At 43.6% G+C, this 17,906-nt stretch overlaps 2 protein-coding genes across 7 annotated transcripts in view; one reads left to right on the top strand and one right to left on the bottom strand.

Moving 5' to 3' along the window:
• Ctnna2 (catenin alpha 2) overlaps nucleotides 1-17,906 on the bottom strand; it is a 1,084,017-nt gene that overhangs the window by 383,318 nt on the left and 682,793 nt on the right. The window lies entirely within an intron of this gene.
• Lrrtm1 (leucine rich repeat transmembrane neuronal 1) lies at nucleotides 1,833-17,589 on the top strand. 3 transcript variants are annotated; one of them, XR_004388290.1, is made up of 3 exons: nucleotides 1,833-2,500; nucleotides 2,777-4,726; nucleotides 16,737-17,589. XR_004388290.1 is itself a non-coding variant. In XM_032906325.1 (2 exons), exon 2 carries the CDS (start codon nucleotides 2,836-2,838, stop codon nucleotides 4,405-4,407), a length of 1,572 nt encoding a protein of 523 aa, XP_032762216.1. In that variant the 5' UTR covers nucleotides 1,833-2,500; nucleotides 2,777-2,835; the 3' UTR covers nucleotides 4,408-4,811. The 3 variants fall into 3 exon arrangements, 2 of the variants coding, with proteins under 2 accessions (XP_032762216.1, XP_032762217.1); XM_032906325.1 differs by lacking the exon at nucleotides 16,737-17,589 and having other exon boundaries at nucleotides 2,777-4,811; XM_032906326.1 differs by lacking the exon at nucleotides 16,737-17,589 and having other exon boundaries at nucleotides 1,833-2,504; nucleotides 2,777-4,811.

Here is a 17,906-nt window from a genome sequence, read left to right as displayed (position 1 = left end):
AAGGATTTTCTTCCTAGCAGCCATGGGGATTGGGTGCCTTATGCTCAAAGTACTTGCTGAATGGCTGGCCACTGTTTACCCCTGCCTAAGCCTGCCCAGCCTTGCTTCTCCAACCCTTTAGAGTTTATGGCTCAATCAGTCGGCATGCTGTCAGGAATAATTGTTTTGGCAAGGGGTAAAACCACTTGATGATGAAATTGTTTCTCTGTCTGTTAAAGTGTTCTGCAGCAACGCAGAAGTGCCAAGTGCCCAGTCCAGGGCTCGGTTGGAGGCAGGGTGAGGAGAGCTGACCATCCAGACTGGCAAAGAAAGAACACAGCTCTGTGGCAGAACAACAAAGATCTATCTGTGTTCGTAAGGTGTGTGACCTTGAGTAATCCCCAGATGTCTCTGGCCTCAGTTTCGTCATGTGCAAAATGGAGAAGGTTGATTTTCTCATGTCTCCTGTAGCTCCGAAGACAGCATGTGATGTCTAGGACGTTTCAGATTTGTGTTCTTTTCAATTAAATGATGCATCTTGGAGATGAATGACCAGGGCAGAGCTCAGAGGAATACAGAATGGGATGATTCATAGGACTTTTCCTGAAAAGTGCCACCTGTCTTTGGTGACCTTAATTCTACCAATATGTCTTTTCAACTTCGTTGTTAAGGGTCGGTCTAGTGGCTTGACCAATATACTCAACCTGTGAGATCTTCCAGCTACATCCATCCTTCCTAACAACATAGTAGTGACAGATAGCACCCACTTACTCGGAGTTTATTAGAAGCAGAAATGATACAGATATGAGGACACTAGTCCACTTCAATATATGACTCCTCCTGACACTGGCTGACTTAGCCATCTTTGAAGATTTTGATTTTTTTAAAATAGATGACCAATAGTTCTGTGGCAATAGGGTAGATGTGTTATGGTTGTGACTGGAGGGGTACTTATTCATTACATGGACTACTGTCTATAAAGGACTGAGAGTAGAAAATCCAGCAGGGCCTTTCCCTGGTTTTCACAAGAAAAGTAGCGTTATTCTCTGTAGTAGCAAAACTGAATTAAGGATGAGTGGATGAGAAAAAAACCTTCCTTTTCCTTTAAAATACTTCTCTACACGTTTCCTAGTACATTCTCCAGGGTTTAGATGTAATTACCATGAGCAGCACATGTCAATGTTAGGCTCTCTCTCGTCATACAACAGCATCTTTATCCTTGAAGGCGGTTTGCTCCATGGAAAGGGTGTACACGAGGTGAGCCCCAGTAGGATCTTCAGCAGTCTCTGTGTACACAGACTGAATTTGCCATACTGCAACCCTCTCACACCATCAGGACTCAGATGGCTTTTCCCACACAGTGGGCTTTTAAAGCATTCCCTCAGCAAACCCTGAAAATGGCCAGCTCCCTGTAGAAGGGTAGTTAGTGTTAATGCTAGCAAATGAGAGGGGAGGAGAAGAGAGGAGAGGAGTGGAGAGGAGAGGAGAGGAGAGGAGAGGAGAGGAGAGGAATCTGAGACTGACAGAAGCAACCCCCAAATCCCTGCTTTCTTGTGTCTCCTCTCAAGTTGCTTTTGGAAAGCAAAGAAACAAATGTTGATTGCTCTACAGAGTCCTACGTATCTGTTACACGTAGGCAGTTTAACAGAGGGGGATATATTCCCAACGAAAGGTTGGTGGTGCTGGGGGGTGGCAAATATGTTGGTCCCTCATTTAGATATATCTTGTCATTGATGATGTTTCTTACCCCACCCCTCTCTTTTTTTTCCCACCCGCAAATATATAAAAAAAAAAAAAAAGAGCTGAGAGTGTTTTCATTTCATCAAAGAACATATATTACTTTAGCGGCTGGTTTAAAAAAAAATGTTGGTTTTCTGCCCACCCTTTTCAATCTGCCGGTGTTGGAGGTGCTCGGAGAAGACGCACAATCGCGAGCAGCTTACGACACTCAGTGAGCAGTCGGTGCCGGTGCAGGCTCGCACACACTCCTCAGAGGAGGGAAGGAGCCGGGCGCTGCTCTGCGCTCCGCAAAGCAAAGCATGAGCCGGCCAGGTTTCCGCAGCTGCCCGGGACACGAATGGCAGGCGTTTTCCAACTGGGACTCCAAGGTGGCTGCGATTCGCGGTGGTCATTGCCGATGACATTCTCCAGACTGTCAAATCCTGGGGAGTCTCGAGCCCCGAGTTTGGAGTTGATTTTTTTCCCTCAACCCCCCAACCACGTCACAGTCTCAACTGCAGAGGAAAAAAAAGGGGGGACCGAGGCAGGAAGGCGAGAAGCCCGGGCTCCCGGCACGTAGTTGGGAAACTTGCGGGTCCTAGAAGTCGCCTCCTCGCCTCGCCGACCGCCCCTGCAGCCCCGGAGCGCAGCAGCAAAGTGAGACATTGTGCGTCTGCCAGATCCTCGGGCCGCGGAGCAGGGCTGCCTCGGGAAACACAGAGGGGTCTTCTCTCGCCCTGCATATAATTAGCCTACACACAAAGGGAGCAGCTGAATGGAGGTTGTCACTCGCTGGAAAAGGGTGGGTAAGACACTTTTTTAATTAAATTCTTTCCAGAAGAAAAAAAATTTTCCTTCCTTTGCTGCCGCATCTAACATGGACTGCATTACCCCGGCTTTGATCTTTCCGAGGCTGTGAACTTTGTATGCCGCCCGGCTTTCTGCATGCTTAGAGGTGAACGTGTGGCTCTAGGGAGGGGGGTTCCTTCTACATTTTTCTATATTGATTTGATTTTTTTTGTCCCTTTCTTCCCCCTCCCCCTCCCTCTCCTCTCCCTCGGAATAAAATATGATATAGATTTCTGACCCAGCGCTTCCAATGGACATTCTCCAGTCTCTCTGGAAAGATTCTCGCTAATGGATTTCCTGCTACTCGGCCTCTGTCTACACTGGCTGCTGAGGAGGCCCTCGGGGGTGGTCTTGTGTCTGCTGGGGGCCTGCTTTCAGATGCTGCCCGCCGCCCCCAGCGGATGCCCGGGGCAGTGTCGGTGCGAGGGGCGGCTGCTGTACTGCGAGGCGCTCAACCTGACCGAGGCGCCCCACAACCTGTCCGGCCTGCTGGGCTTGTCTTTGCGCTACAACAGCCTCTCGGAGCTGCGCGCTGGCCAGTTCACAGGGTTAATGCAGCTCACGTGGCTGTATTTGGATCACAATCACATCTGCTCGGTGCAGGGGGACGCCTTTCAGAAACTGCGCCGAGTTAAGGAACTCACACTGAGTTCCAACCAGATCACCGAACTGGCCAACACCACCTTTCGGCCCATGCCCAACCTGCGCAGCGTGGACCTGTCCTACAACAAGCTGCAGGCGCTAGCTCCGGATCTCTTCCACGGGCTGCGGAAGCTCACCACCCTGCACATGCGGGCCAATGCCATTCAATTCGTGCCGGTGCGCATCTTTCAGGACTGCCGCAGCCTCAAGTTTCTCGACATTGGATACAATCAGCTCAAGAGTCTGGCGCGCAACTCTTTCGCCGGCTTGTTCAAGCTCACAGAGCTACACCTGGAGCATAACGACTTGATCAAGGTGAACTTCGCCCATTTCCCGCGCCTCATCTCCCTGAACTCGCTCTGCCTCAGGCGGAATAAGGTTGCCATTGTGGTCAGCTCTCTTGACTGGGTTTGGAATTTGGAGAAAATGGACTTGTCTGGGAACGAGATCGAATACATGGAGCCCCATGTGTTCGAGACCGTGCCGTACCTGCAGTCCCTACAGCTGGACTCCAACCGCCTCACCTACATTGAGCCCCGTATCCTCAACTCCTGGAAGTCCCTTACGAGCATCACTCTAGCCGGGAACCTGTGGGACTGCGGGCGCAACGTGTGTGCCCTGGCTTCCTGGCTCAGCAACTTCCAGGGACGTTACGATGCTAACTTGCAGTGCGCCAGCCCGGAGTACGCACAGGGCGAGGACGTCTTGGATGCAGTTTATGCTTTCCACTTGTGTGAGGATGGGGCCGAGCCCACCAGCGGCCACCTCCTGTCGGCGGCCGTCACTAACCGCAGTGACCTAGCGCCCCCTGAGAGCTCAGCCACGACTCTGGTGGACGGTGGGGAGGGGCTGCACGATAGCACGCTTGAACCCATCACCGTGGCTATCCCCGGCGGTGAGCACGCAGAGAACGCAGTGCAAATCCACAAGGTGGTCACGGGCACGATGGCCCTCATCTTCTCCTTCCTCATCGTGGTCCTCGTACTTTATGTATCCTGGAAGTGTTTCCCAGCCAGCCTCAGGCAGCTCAGACAGTGCTTTGTCACGCAGCGCAGGAAGCAGAAGCAGAAGCAGACCATGCATCAGATGGCTGCTATGTCTGCCCAGGAATATTATGTTGATTACAAACCCAACCACATCGAGGGGGCCCTGGTTATCATCAACGAGTACGGCTCGTGTACCTGTCACCAGCAGCCTGCGAGGGAATGTGAGGTGTGATTGTCCAAGAGGCTCCCTACCCATGCACTACCAAATACGCCTGGGCAGCCAGGCGGGCCAGCGGGCACCAGGACTGGTTTCCTCTGCGCTCCGATTTGTTGACTGAAACTGTAAGGGGATCTCTCCCAGAGACTTGACATTTTAGCTTTATGTGTCTTAAAAACAAACAAACAAACAAACAAACAAAATCCCGAAATAAAACACAACAAAAAACCCCACCCCATAATCTTCAGGACAGTCTGTCTTAAATTTCATATGAGAACTTCTTCCTCCCTTTGAAGATCTGTCCATATTCAGGAATCTGAGAGTGTTAAAAAAGGTACCAATCATTGATTTTTTTTTGTAAACTAAAACGTTTAAAATAAAATAGCATTTACAGTTTCTACAGACTGGTGGAACCTAAATGAACTGCTTGCTACCTGTCTTACTGTAGAAGCAGGGTTGACGTTTCTTTGGACTGCAGGTGGGAGCTGGAAAGAGGGGTGGTGGCAGGTGGGGGGAAAAAACCTCAGAAATTAGGGAGCAAAATTGTCAGGTTCTATTTGAAATGATGAGAGGGACAAATGAAGAAAGCTTATCAATGTAATTGTGTCTTCATGAGTCAGGTTCAAAAAGTCACTAAGACCCTTTACAGTATAGTCTGAGGAGTGGGCTAAGACAACTCTATTTAAAGTGAGGGAAGACTGGGCATCATTTCTTGGACTTAACGCAGAGATCAGAGATCTTGGTAGGATCACTGCAAATGGCTTTTTAAAGGCAACGCTTGACAGTTTGAAAGGGCTTTCCTCCTTTCAAATCAGCTCAAGATTTCCCTATCAAATTCCACTTGATACTTGGTCTTAATTCTTCCTTGTCCTTTACTCACCTGAATTAGTAGAGATCTGTGCCCTTAGCGTCCCCTACCCATGTTAAGAAGAGAGAACCTCTCAGCCAGAGGGGGGGGAGAGAGAGAGAGAGAGAGAGAGAGAGAGAGAGAGAGAAGGAGGGGAGGGAGGAGAGAGAGAGAGAGAGAGAGAGAGAGAGAGAGAGAGAGAGAGAGAGAGAGAGAAAAGAGAGAATATCTCAATGTTCCATACTGAGACAGGCTCCTGGAGCTAAAGCTACAGAAAGCCTCAGCTTAGGAGTTACTGTTAGAGAGAGGAAACCCTGACTCAGGAATCCCTCTTAGGCAGTGACTTGTGATGAGAAAATGCCAGTCCTGACTTGGGTGAGGTGGGAGACATCCCTCTTTATCCATGTGTTTGCATAATACAAATCTGGGAAAAATTGTTAACCCAGAACAGGAATGCTGCCTGCTCTCAGATGGCCCTTCTTTGTGACGTGTGCTTTTCCTATTTTTACACCTTTATTATTATTTTTATTTAATGTTTTGATGATTCATAGCCCTTTCCCAGCCCCTTAAACACTTTCAGGGCTCCTTCATTGACCTTGTATTCTTTTTATTGAACTAAAGAGTGAGGAGGTGGGAGTAGAGGCCACTGGGTGGGTTCTGAGAAGGGCACAGAGGGGAGGAGTGGATTGATGATTTTTTTTTTTTATTTAACCACCCAACAATGTAATCAGATGTATGATTGAAACACACTATCATGGACAGCAGATGACAACTGGACCCCACAGTACTATTACTAACTGATACTAAAGCACTACATTGTTCTTTTGCTTTTTAAAATCCCTTGCCTTCTTTTCAAGAGATAAGTACACATAGCAGTAATCAAGATTTGGGGGAAGTATTAAATACACGGTCCCATCCCTTAAAATGCACCTAATTACTAACCTAAAGAGAAAACCCCAGTTTTTCTAATGCACAGTTATATTAGCAGAAGGTTTACTTAAGCTAAGGATTGATGATAGATTCGTCTTTTACTACTGAAGAAACCAATATACCTAAAAATATGGCTTACAGAAGGCTCTTGAAAAAGAAACATTTTGCAAAAATGTTTAACACGTAAACTTTAGGGAATAGCTTTTACATACACACACATACACACACACACACACACACACACACACACACACACACACCAACTCTAACCTGACCAAAAAAACTTCACCTCGGTTCGCTTTCATAATAACAGAATTTTATGGTACATAGCATGTTCTTAACACTTGTTAGGATTGTGAATATTGTAGAAGAAAGGTGTTTCGTTTGATAACTTTATGGATGGGGTTTGGGGTTTAGTTTAAGCATGATGGTGCTGAATTGCCTTTGTAAACAGATTAACATCGAGAGGGTAGGATTAGGGTTGTGCCTGATATCCCTGATACTGGCAATTGAACCTTGCAAAGAGCACTTCCTCTGGCAGAAGCATGGCGTTTATTTTAGTTTTCTTTCTTACTTATTGTCCTTTCTGTTACTTCCTTCCTTCCTCCCTCCCTCCTCTTTCCTTACTTCCTTCTTTTTTCAAAAAATTACAGCATTGTGGTCACCGAAGTAGGGTTCCTGTTAACTTCATCTCTTCATAGGAAGACCACAGGAATTTAGTGCCACATGCTGTTATCTTAGAGCACGATAGTGCTCGTGTGCTTATATGAATTTTGCTTCAAGAAGCAAGTCTTTGGGGCAGACATTACAACCACAGTGTCCCTCTGTTCCTCAAATATTTATATTGAAATCCATAGTTTAGCTGCATCCTAAAATATCCTCCAATTCCTTTCGAAAGACGGAACAACCATGTTTTGCTCTATGCTGTTCTACTATTCCCACGAGAGAATATCATGTATTTAGTATATTTTAAGACCTTGTAAATCAAATGAAAAATCTTCCAAAAGAGAAATCAGACATTAGTAATTTTCAGAACAAATAATGTGTGACCAGCTCGGTACTACTGTTTGTATTCATAAGCAAGCAAGTGTATTCCACACACACGCACAGGAATCTCACTCACATGGATACCTGGTTCAGTGCTTCTGGCTTTGAAGAAGGGCAAAGGGAGAGAGAAGCTAAATATAAGGGAGAACAGTAGTTTTAACTAAGGTTTTATGATACTTGCAATCGTATTCTTCAAATTAATTAATCTCCAAGCTTCAGGAATCTTGCTGTGACCCCTCTAAGCAATCTGCTACTCATTTAAAAAAAGAATTTGATTTTTAAAGGTGTAGTACTTTTTTTCCCTCTCTCCCTATTTGTTCTTCCAACAGAGGATGCTAATTTCATCTTGTACTCTCTCTAAAGAGTTCAAGGCGACATCATGGGCATTATGATGGATTAACCCTGCCTTTCAGTACATTCCGAGTACTGATTATGGTTCAGCAATGGTATTGAGACTTTTTAAAAACATATTTATACAGGAAAAAACTGTTTCCAATGACAAATGGTGCTTTCTCATCCTGGTCGTAGCTCCAGTGGATCTTGAGGTTGTGCCAGAAAAGTGGGTTCAGGGAAACTTCATCTTAAACCTATACACAGAGGACTGGTGGCTGCTGACTCTTAGACTTCAGTCTGCCTAGTGGGACCACATGCTCGCCTATCCCTTACACTGTAAAGTTTCTATCTCATGGAAAACAGGATTCACGTAAAACGTTGAACAAACAGGCATGCGTAAAGTATCCTCCCAGGTTTCACAGTGCATAAGAGCATTTTACTTCTGCTCTCTGCTCTCAGAGAGGCAGACATTCGGTGTGGTTTAGCAGCAGCCACACATGTATGAGGATGTGCAAGTAATTAGAGGGGCAAACACCACTTGTTATTCCTTCCTGGTTTCCCAAGCAACTGCACACAGATCATTGGCGGGCTTTGGGGCCACCTGTGTTTCTGATTGGAATTAATCAACTTGTCAGCGAGTTTGATGCCATTCTCTCTGGCATGGCCAACTGACACTGGGCACCCCTGGATCATAGACTCTGGTAAAATGAAACTCATCAGATGTTTCCTCTTTGAGAAAATGATGGCAGGACAAGAATATTTTGTATATGTTTTGGAGAATGAGTATCAGGGTGCTCTTTTGTAGTGAAGACAAGAACATATTGGATTGGTGCTTATATTAATTGAGTTGAGCTGGCTATTAATGGATTGTCAAACTCTATGAACTTAGCTAGAATATGACTATTAAACACATGCTACACCCAATATTAAAAATATTGAGAGATACACACAAATACCTGTCTATCTATATGTATGTATATATTTCTTGTAGAAGCACACAAGTACGTATATAGTGATTTATTCATGACAACATAAACCTACATACATATACATACACACAGGACAATATTGCACAATCCCCACGTGCCACTAATTACTGTCCTTATTCTATGATCAGGTTGTTGTTCGGGGGGAAACTGTGATAAAATAAGCCATAAGCAAAGTACAAAGGACTGATATGTTTGATGTAGTTTCAAATACTGTACCTGAGCTGGCTGAGACTTTGCAGCCTGAAGAGCCTTGGGGCTCCTCATGCCACACAGAGTACACTCCTGCTGCCTAGTGGTTAGAGCTAGAAATGGCATTTCATTCTTTGGAAAGTATCTCTCATTTCAGGATCAAGAAATATACTTACTTTTCAATTATTTTAAATGCTTCTGTCTGTATTTTTCTTTCTGTGAAATTCAGTAGATAAAACTCTAACTTCTGACTGGGAATCATAGCCAGCTACTCGATGGACACAATTGCTAATTACCTTAGGTATTTGTGTGTGTGTGTGTGTGTGTGTGTGTGTGTGTGTGTGTGTGTGTGTGTGTGAAGGTCCTGGCAGATAAACCCTTTATGATTAAAACAGAGATGCAAAAGAGATGAAAAGAAAAAGATTTGCTGCGTGTTTTCTTGGCATGGATACTTTCCTTTTCCAGGCTCTTAATATGCAATGTGCAGGCAACCATATCTGTTCAAGAGGACCCTAAGGCTTACAGAGATTAAGGTACAAAAGGTCCGAGATACTGAGGAGTGCTGGTGTCCACTCAGCTGGCTTTTAAAAGTACACAATTATTTTTCCTTGCACAGTTGTTTTCTCTACTCTTATACCCACCAAACAGCCAGCCTGTACAGAAAGTCTATTTTCCAATATATCCTGGTTGAACGCTAAGGACATTCTTATTGAATGTCACTGGTGGGGTGATCAAATACAGAAACTTTGGCTATGACCTTTTATGTCTATCCATCAGTAGGTGAGTCCTGTGAAACCCTGTCACCAGAAGAGATATTCAGATGATGTCCAAAGAACAACAATTGCCCAGGCCAGTCTCTTACCAGAAGGTGGAACTTAAAGAAGAGAGAACCTAGGCCTCCGTCAGTTATTGCTAGGGATGCCCTCATATTTCTTACTCCGTGATCCCATGATTATGTGTCTGTGCTAGCTATCAGTTCTCAAGCAAAGATAGTTTTGCATGTGACTCTCTCTCTCTCTCTCTCTCTCTCTCTCTCTCTCTCTCTCTCACACACACACACACACACACACACTCACACACACACACACACACACAGTGGAATTTACTTAGTAATGTCTCTATATAGATTTGATGCCATACTTGGCTGGTGTGCTACCGACTTCTGTAGGATAAAGAGCACAGACACAGCTAAACATCTTACAATGAGTAAGGTATTTTTACCTAGACCTATTTGATCACAAATATCAAGAATGCTGCAAGGGAGACACTTGGATCCAAGGTAGGAAGGAATGCTGGGGCTTGGACTGTCCAAAAGTTGTTTGCTCAGAATGGTCTTTCGAAGCTTTTATTTCATTTGCATCGATTCCCCTTTAAGATTCCTTTCTCTCTGTCTTTTTTAACCAGGGAGTTGCAAGTCTAAATTAAAAACCCTCAGGTTGTTTGTTAATCAGCAAAAGACATGTAGTTAGCACATCCTTCCCAAAGAACATATGGCAAACCTTAAATTAACTAAGACAAAACTAGTCAGAACCCTCAACTGACCCACTTTTTCCTTTAGCAAGACCTCATTTAGGAAACATGGGGTGGGGGGAAATCCAGTTAATGGTGACAGACTTGATTAATACAAAGGAAACCAAGAAAGTTTGATATTCCTTCCAGTCTGGTCCTGGGGTCTGACACATCCAGTCACCTTGTCTCTACTTTCTCCAACCCCTCCCAAGGCTACAATGTCTTTGAGGTAAGCATGAGCATCAATTAAGAAAAAAAAAAACACAATGTGTTTATTCAGGTGAGTGGGATAGGCATATGAGTGAAAGGTATTATCTCAGAATTTAGAAATAGGCTGTCTAGAACAGTAGACATTGCTCACAAATGTATTTGGGGTTAGGGAGACAGGCATAAGGTTGACACATTCATGGGGGTTGTATTGTGAGGGAACCAGAGTATTCAATTAAAAGCAAATACTTAGGTCAGACTGGTGCAGGCTAACCAGAACACATTTGCAGGACAGGCCAAACTGGAAGAACAAACAAACACCCCCCCCTCCCAAACAGAATCTAGAAGTCAGGAGTTGAGGTCTTTAAACATGGAGCCACTATTCTTCATTTTCTAGAGAAGATTTTAGCTCAGCATACCTCAGTGGGTCTCACTCACTCTGTATTTTAGAAGGATTTATCTTGTATTCCCTGAGGACACATTCCATTCTGTACTTCGATTTCACCATTTCTCCCATCAATAAAACATGAAACAAAAGTAGTTTTCAAGTTAGTGTCATTTAACCAGAAAATTAAAACCTCCCTGCATTCCTGTTCCCCAGATATTCTGATTCATCAGGCCTGCCTGCATATCAACGAGAAAGGAGAGATGAGCAGCTCACTGAGAGAGATACAGGCTTCAGACAGGTAGATGGAAATTCGGGGGAAAGAAAGATGAAAAAGTTCAGATGTGAGTGGTATGTATGAATATATATTTATAAAATATGCAGAAAGACTAAGTCTGGAGAGGACACCCAATCAACTGTGTGTTGAGTCCTGAGAGGCAGGACTGAGACATATACACAATTAAAACAACAGAAAGCTAAGGAATACTACTAGGATGAGAAGAATGAAAACATTTATTCAGGATTTCTAAAATAATTCAATATCAGTGACGAGCATTGGGCTTAGCCTTCTATTAAAATAATAATGGAGGGGATGGAGCAGAAAGAGAAGAGGAGAGACATACAGAAAGACAAGGCAGGGGAGATAGAGAGTTAAAAGGAATGGAAAGAAGAGAAGGTTTTAAAGACACCATCACTGACAATTAAGCTAGACTGACTCCTGAATCCCATTTCGTTGTGTCTCTTCTGACCTACCTACTTGGCTTTTTTGCTTCCTCTCAATGGGATGCTGGAAAGCCACTTTCTTTCAGAAAGGGTGGTGCTTCCCAACCTGTGTGTTTAGGATCACTGGCTACCTTTGATGAATATAGATGACTTGGTCTCACCCTAAAGTACTCTTACTTCACAGATCTGAGGGACAGGGAGGCTTTAGAAATATTCCCAGAAGACTGATTGTACAGGTCAGTTCAGGTTAAGAATCACTGACTTAGAAGATCTTATGATAATATCCTGTTCGTTCACCAATATGAAAGGTATATACCTTGGACAACATCTTTTGCAGAAGATATGATGAGCCAATTGTTGGTCTGGGTAGGGTCCTGGTTAATAGAGGCTTTGTTGCTGACCACCTACCCACATTGGCTTCACCTGGCAGCATGGGGGAATTCATAAGTATAGGTGTGCTTAGAACTCATTTCTGAATCCTTGTTACTCTATCAAGCATTGCTTATGATTATTCCTTTATTGACTTTCGTTCTCTCAAGTTCTCTTAATAGTTTTACAAGGCAGGCATAGACTTACTCTGTTTTGAGGACATGAAGCCTCATATCTGAAGGCATCATACAGCTGCCCCTAGGCCACTGATAAAGTCAGACCCTGAACCAAGACTTCTTCTTCTCAGTGGGGTATCCTTACCTTTTGCAACTTCCTTTTCTCTCTCAGACTGATTATGCCATAATGAGGCAAAATACCCACATCCTTGCCTCTTCTGGGAGTCCTAGGAGATACACTGTATCCCTCCTTAACATCTGCTTTTCTTCTCCAGCTAGACTCTGGCATCATCTCTGCCTTCTGGTGTATCCTATATCTTCCCTGAGGCTGACTTGCTTTTTCTTTTGCCACTCATGCCTCTGGCTTGCTAAGAAAACCACCCAAAGAGATGTCAGCACTTTCCTAACACCCCATAACACCAAAATATCCCTTTGTAGCCAACCCACAGCCACCAACAGCTTTGCTATTGGCTCTTCCAAGAATGTGAAGGCGAAATCCTAATAAGATTTTGATTGATGTGGGATGATAATTCTACTTAGAGACTCTGGCAGCTTGAATAAGAATCTTGGCAGGGGGATGAAGAACGACAGGGGTAACTTAGAGAAGTTAGTCTCATATTCAAAACCCATGCAGCCAAATAGGCAGGGTGGCATATATTTGGCCAGGTGACTAGACCTTGATCAATTCATTTACCAACCCAGGTAAATGCTTACCCAGGCAATCAGCTCCGGCAACTGTTTAAGAGCTTAAATCAAAGCTCATATGAAGATAAGATTTTTCCTTCCTAAGCCAGCACCATCTTTGCAAACCATTTATTTTTTTAAAGATTTCCCATCAGCATGTCTATCTTCAATTAAAAATTCTACATATGAAACTCTGTGTGGCAGGATTTCTAGCTCAGAGATACTGTGGGCGGCCTCAAACAAAAGGGAGAAGGCTCAGCAGCATTTGGAACCTGGATTAGTCTGTCACAGAAAGGTCTAGAAAAGCCAAGCTACACACAATTAATGGAACAATACCACAATCTGTCTTCAGCTGGCCCAGGCGTTCCTGTCATTTGTCCCTCAGCTGCAGAACCACGTGGGCTGTGATTTTGTGTCTCCGTTCTAGCATGATGGCATTTTCAGGGAAATCTCTATTTCCAGCAACCGGGACATTTGCTTTTGCTTTGTTTGTTTGTTTGTTTACTCTAACAAAAATGGTTCCTTCTTGGAATTCACTCTTTTTTGCTCACTGCTCAGGTCATTTTTATCTGAGTGTCTCATATTTATTCTCCTCCCCCTTTTATTCTCTTTCAAAAATCATAAATATACAAAAAGACCAAATATCAAACAGGGGATGATGGGATGTGTGGCATTAAAGCTGGAATGCTGATACACCACTCAGACTTTAACCCTTCTAGTTCTGTTGCTCATCCAATCAGGTAGCAGTAGATTCTTTCCCAGAAATTAAGCACATATTCATTGGAGGGGAAAAACCATGGACATGATTGCACCTGTGAAGGTGAGGCATCAAACCACAGGAACCTGGAAGCATAGCCCTGCCAGACTTACCATGAAAGTGAGCTAAAGATGCCTCCATATTTTCCTGATTTGTTCATAAAAGATCTCCCTGGGAATGATACATTTCATATACATATACATGTACCTATACTTGTACATGTTAGTGGTTGTCAGGCAAACTGTTCAGTCCTGCATATTTTCTCATCTAAGTTTTGCCATCAATCTGGATCTATTTTTGTTCAGAGTACTTTTCTACACGCTCAGCCTAAAAATTGGGAGAAGGCTGGTAGAGATTGGCGAGTGGGTAAAGGAACTTGCTTCCAAGCCTTAGGACATAAGTTCAAGACCCAGGGCAGAAAGGAACAATTGACTCACTCATGTCCAATGCCTCAGAATTGTCTTGCCTTTACTGCTGTGCTCAGGCAGGATGGACAGGCATAGACAGGCACAGTGCAGGACGGACAGGCATAGTCAGGTATAGTGCACGACAGAACATGTCAGTAGCATTCACAGGATTGCATGTAGTTATGCACACACATATGGGTTTAACACCATTCTTCCCACTTTACATGAATGGAAGCCCTAGTGGCTGCTCCCAGAAGCACTGTTTATAAAGGTTTTCAGTGAGAAAACCAAATTTATCTCCACTCTGACTTGCCTGTTATCCACTGCCAGTTTCCAAAGGGGACAGCTGGTCAATAACTTGAGGTCACCATCCAACTTAATAATGATGATACTGAGTTATAGCAGCCCCCGGGACACAGAGTAGAAATACCCATCTTTAGACAGAGATGATGTATTTAAGCTTTCTCTTTATGTACGAGCAGTCCCAATTTGATTGTAACAAGCAAGTGGAACAAAGGGCGGAGAGAGCACTTGAGAAGAAGCCTTTCTTCTGAGAAGGAGGTTGAGTATCACAAGGGAGGCTCTCTGAATAGCTTTACCAATTCTTTGCTAGACCTTGGACTAGATGGCCTCTCCTTGTGACATCCTTTCGGTGTTGGTGGTGAATTCTGGCTTTTTTCTAGCTCTCTGATTTGGTAGTCAAGTGTAGAGTGTGAAAGCAGAGGGGAGAACGAGCAGTTTCCAACCCATTCTCCTATGCCGGGACTGGCTGACACCGAAGTGAATCCATCAGAGAGTCAAAGGTCTTTCAGTGCCCTAAGAGATCTAGCAACTCTCACAGAGACAAACTTGTCTGGCTAGAAGAACCATTCCATGTTCCATCAACACGACGAAGGCTGAAGCTGTCTCAAGCCATGCTTAATATTGTGACTTGTTCAGAGGAAAGAGAACACTAAGAGAATTTTTCTACTGCAGGCATACACATTAATATTAGCAACACAGAAAAATCTATATTCTCAGAGAAGACTCCAACCATTTGGGAATTGAAGACAGCTTTGACCTTCAGTGATTTTTTTCGTCTTTGTTGACTTTCATTGTTGTTGTCGCTTGTCTTCTGCCTCCGTCCCTCCTTCCCTCCGGCTTCTTTCCATCACCAGTCTCTCACCTTTTCTTCCTTTTCTACCTCTTAAATCAGTTCACACTTATGAACCCCACTCTGCTTTACCAACTGGTAAAATATTGCATTGAGGGAGAAAACACTGCGTTTTTTTTAAAGTGGGTTCACAAAAATCTTCCTTAATTTTATATATAAAGTAGAGACATGCATATAGCATATAACAGATAATATATATATATATACATATATATATCTCCGATATTAAAATTTCAGAGCAACAGGGAACTGAGGGAAAATGTCAAGAGTCTTTCTCAGTGGGAGGTGGTGGTAATGAGGAGGGGAAAGTCTGAGCACACTGAGAACACTGCCTCCAGTGATTGATATGATGAAGAGATTACAACAAAAAGGATAAGCATCCTGGTAGGTCACCAACTAAGGTTGGGGAAGAACAAAGGGGTCCATGTGTTTGTATGTATGACAAAAAAGTGAAATTTAGAAATTACATGGACAGTTACTATATCCACTAGGACACATGGTCATATCAGGCTCTCCTGAACTCAACACATCCCACAATTTTCTGTTTGGAGCCTTAATATGAAGTAAAAACGATGTTGAATATGGAATTAAAGATACCTTTAGTCCCGCCTTGATTTATTGGCTAACTGGGTTCTGGACTCTCAATCATCTTGTTCTTGAAATCCAGAAAATAAGGCCTTTTCCATTTGTTTCACAATAATGTGGTTACAGTCCAGAGAGATAATGTTGATGAAAGGACCTTAGAAAGTTAAAGGACACAATACAATGTTCCAAGGTGGTGTGAAGCCTTAGGGTAGTATTGACAGGCATGCTATGGTTCTATCTACCCATGTGACTTTGGAGGGCCACAGGCAATGCCATACATTCCTTCTGTTAGCCAGTTCTCTGCCTTAAGGTGCTGAGTGTGAGGACACCAGGGAGGCCACTGGACAGAAAGGAGAAGGCTCAGATCACCCAATCTACTGAGTTTCACCCAAGTGGCTTGCTATAGTGTTTTCTTTTTGACAGGGGACAGAGTTTCTCTGTGTTTTTCTGGCTGTTCTGGAACTGACTCTGTACAGACCAGGCCAGCCTCAAACTCAGAAATCCACCTACTTTTGCCTACCCAGTGCTAGGATTAAAGATGTTCACTACCACCACCACCCAGCCATTGCTTCAGGATTTTAAGATAATTATCAGATATAATAGGCACTGACTCTTAAAAGGCTGACCTGCAACAAATGCTCCATCAACACGAATCTTCCCTGTGTCCCTTTGACAATGTAACTGCATGCCATGTATATAAAAATTGAAGGAGGGTAAGCGCAATTGGAACAAGAGGCAGTTGGTGTCCTGATGTGGAAACTGAGCAGAGACTTTAAGAGTTATAGAGAGCACTAGATCACCGCAAGAAAGAGTGAAGAGCAGAATAGGAAGGAGTTACATAAAGTAGTGAAAAATGGATGGAGAGAGAACCCTGCCACTAGAGTTAAGTATAATACTTAGGAAGAAACTAGCACAGACCTCACATAAGGACCTATTATAGCAGATACTCTTGCCTAAACTACAGTACATGCATTATTATTATTATTATTATTATTATTATTATTATTATTATTATTATATTATTATTATTATCTAATATAACGGTTCTCCTCAGTTCTGTCAACAGATTCCATATCCACCCATCCTCTGCACACCTCTCCTCAAGCAGCATATACCTGTTTCATCTCCTGTGAGCTTAAAGACTTCTGGAGGAAGGTGGGAGCAGAAATTTCATTTGGCTCAATGGTTATCATGTCTTGCCATCAAAAGTGCATGTGTTTGCTTCAAGTCTTGACAACTACTGTGGTATAGTATCTGCCAGCCTGTGTGACTGTATTTCTGGACTGCACAGCCAAGCAGTTCTGATCTCCAGCAAAAGCCAGCCACACATAGCACGGTGAGCTGCCCACATGTTTCTGCAGAGCTGCTAACCCACAAGAACTGCAATAAAAAGAGACAAGGGGAATGGAAAGATGTGCTTTTGTTTTGATTTTGTACTCAAATAAGCTCTTCGAAGAAAAAAAAAGAAGAAAAAGAAAGAAGAAAAAGAAGAAGAAAAGAAAAGAAAAAGAAAGAAAGAAATGAATCGTTCTCCAAGCTGGTGCCCTGCCAAGCTTCCTCCCCTCCCTTCCTTGTCCAAGCACTCCACCGTCTGTGCAGACTGTATAACAGCAAGTTCTGCAAACAGCCTGAGGAATCTGGGCCAGCCCAGAGCCGAGCTATCTTAGTATATGTTCGGTGGGGCTTTGAAGATTTTGGTTTTTACCTTAATGTTTTATCGACTGCCAGATCTTGGAAGCACATCTGTTATCACCAGTTTCTGTTTGTAAAACGAGACTAAAGGTACTATCCCCAGAGAAATTCTGGTATCTTCCCTGTACTTCAGTGCTTCCACTAACAGCTTGCCTCATAAAACACAACTGTGGTAAATATTAAAGAATGTTAATAAAAATGAGATAAAATGCCAAGGGATCATTTTTTTGCCCCCTACTATTTTGCCCCCTTTTAAGCGGTGATTTGTCAGAAAACTGGTTACTGTGATCAATGTGATGTCCCAAAGCAGCTTTCTAAGAACTGACATAGATTTGCCATGGTCGCTGTGAGCTTTCAATCCTGTGATGAGGAAGGGGTGGATTGCTGTTGTTTCTCCCACCTTTGGGAAAATGTTCCTTCCATGGGACACTCAACAAAGGGAGAAAACCAGGTTGTGATATTTTTTCTTCTTAAAACATAAACAGGAACTACAGAGAGAAGATGCTTCTAATATCTGAATTGGACCCTGAGA

The sequence above is a fragment of the Rattus rattus genome, chromosome 6, assembly GCF_011064425.1.
Source record: "Rattus rattus isolate New Zealand chromosome 6, Rrattus_CSIRO_v1, whole genome shotgun sequence".
Taxonomy (NCBI): Eukaryota; Metazoa; Chordata; class Mammalia; order Rodentia; family Muridae; genus Rattus; species Rattus rattus.
This window is presented reverse-complemented; position numbering and strand designations above follow the sequence as displayed.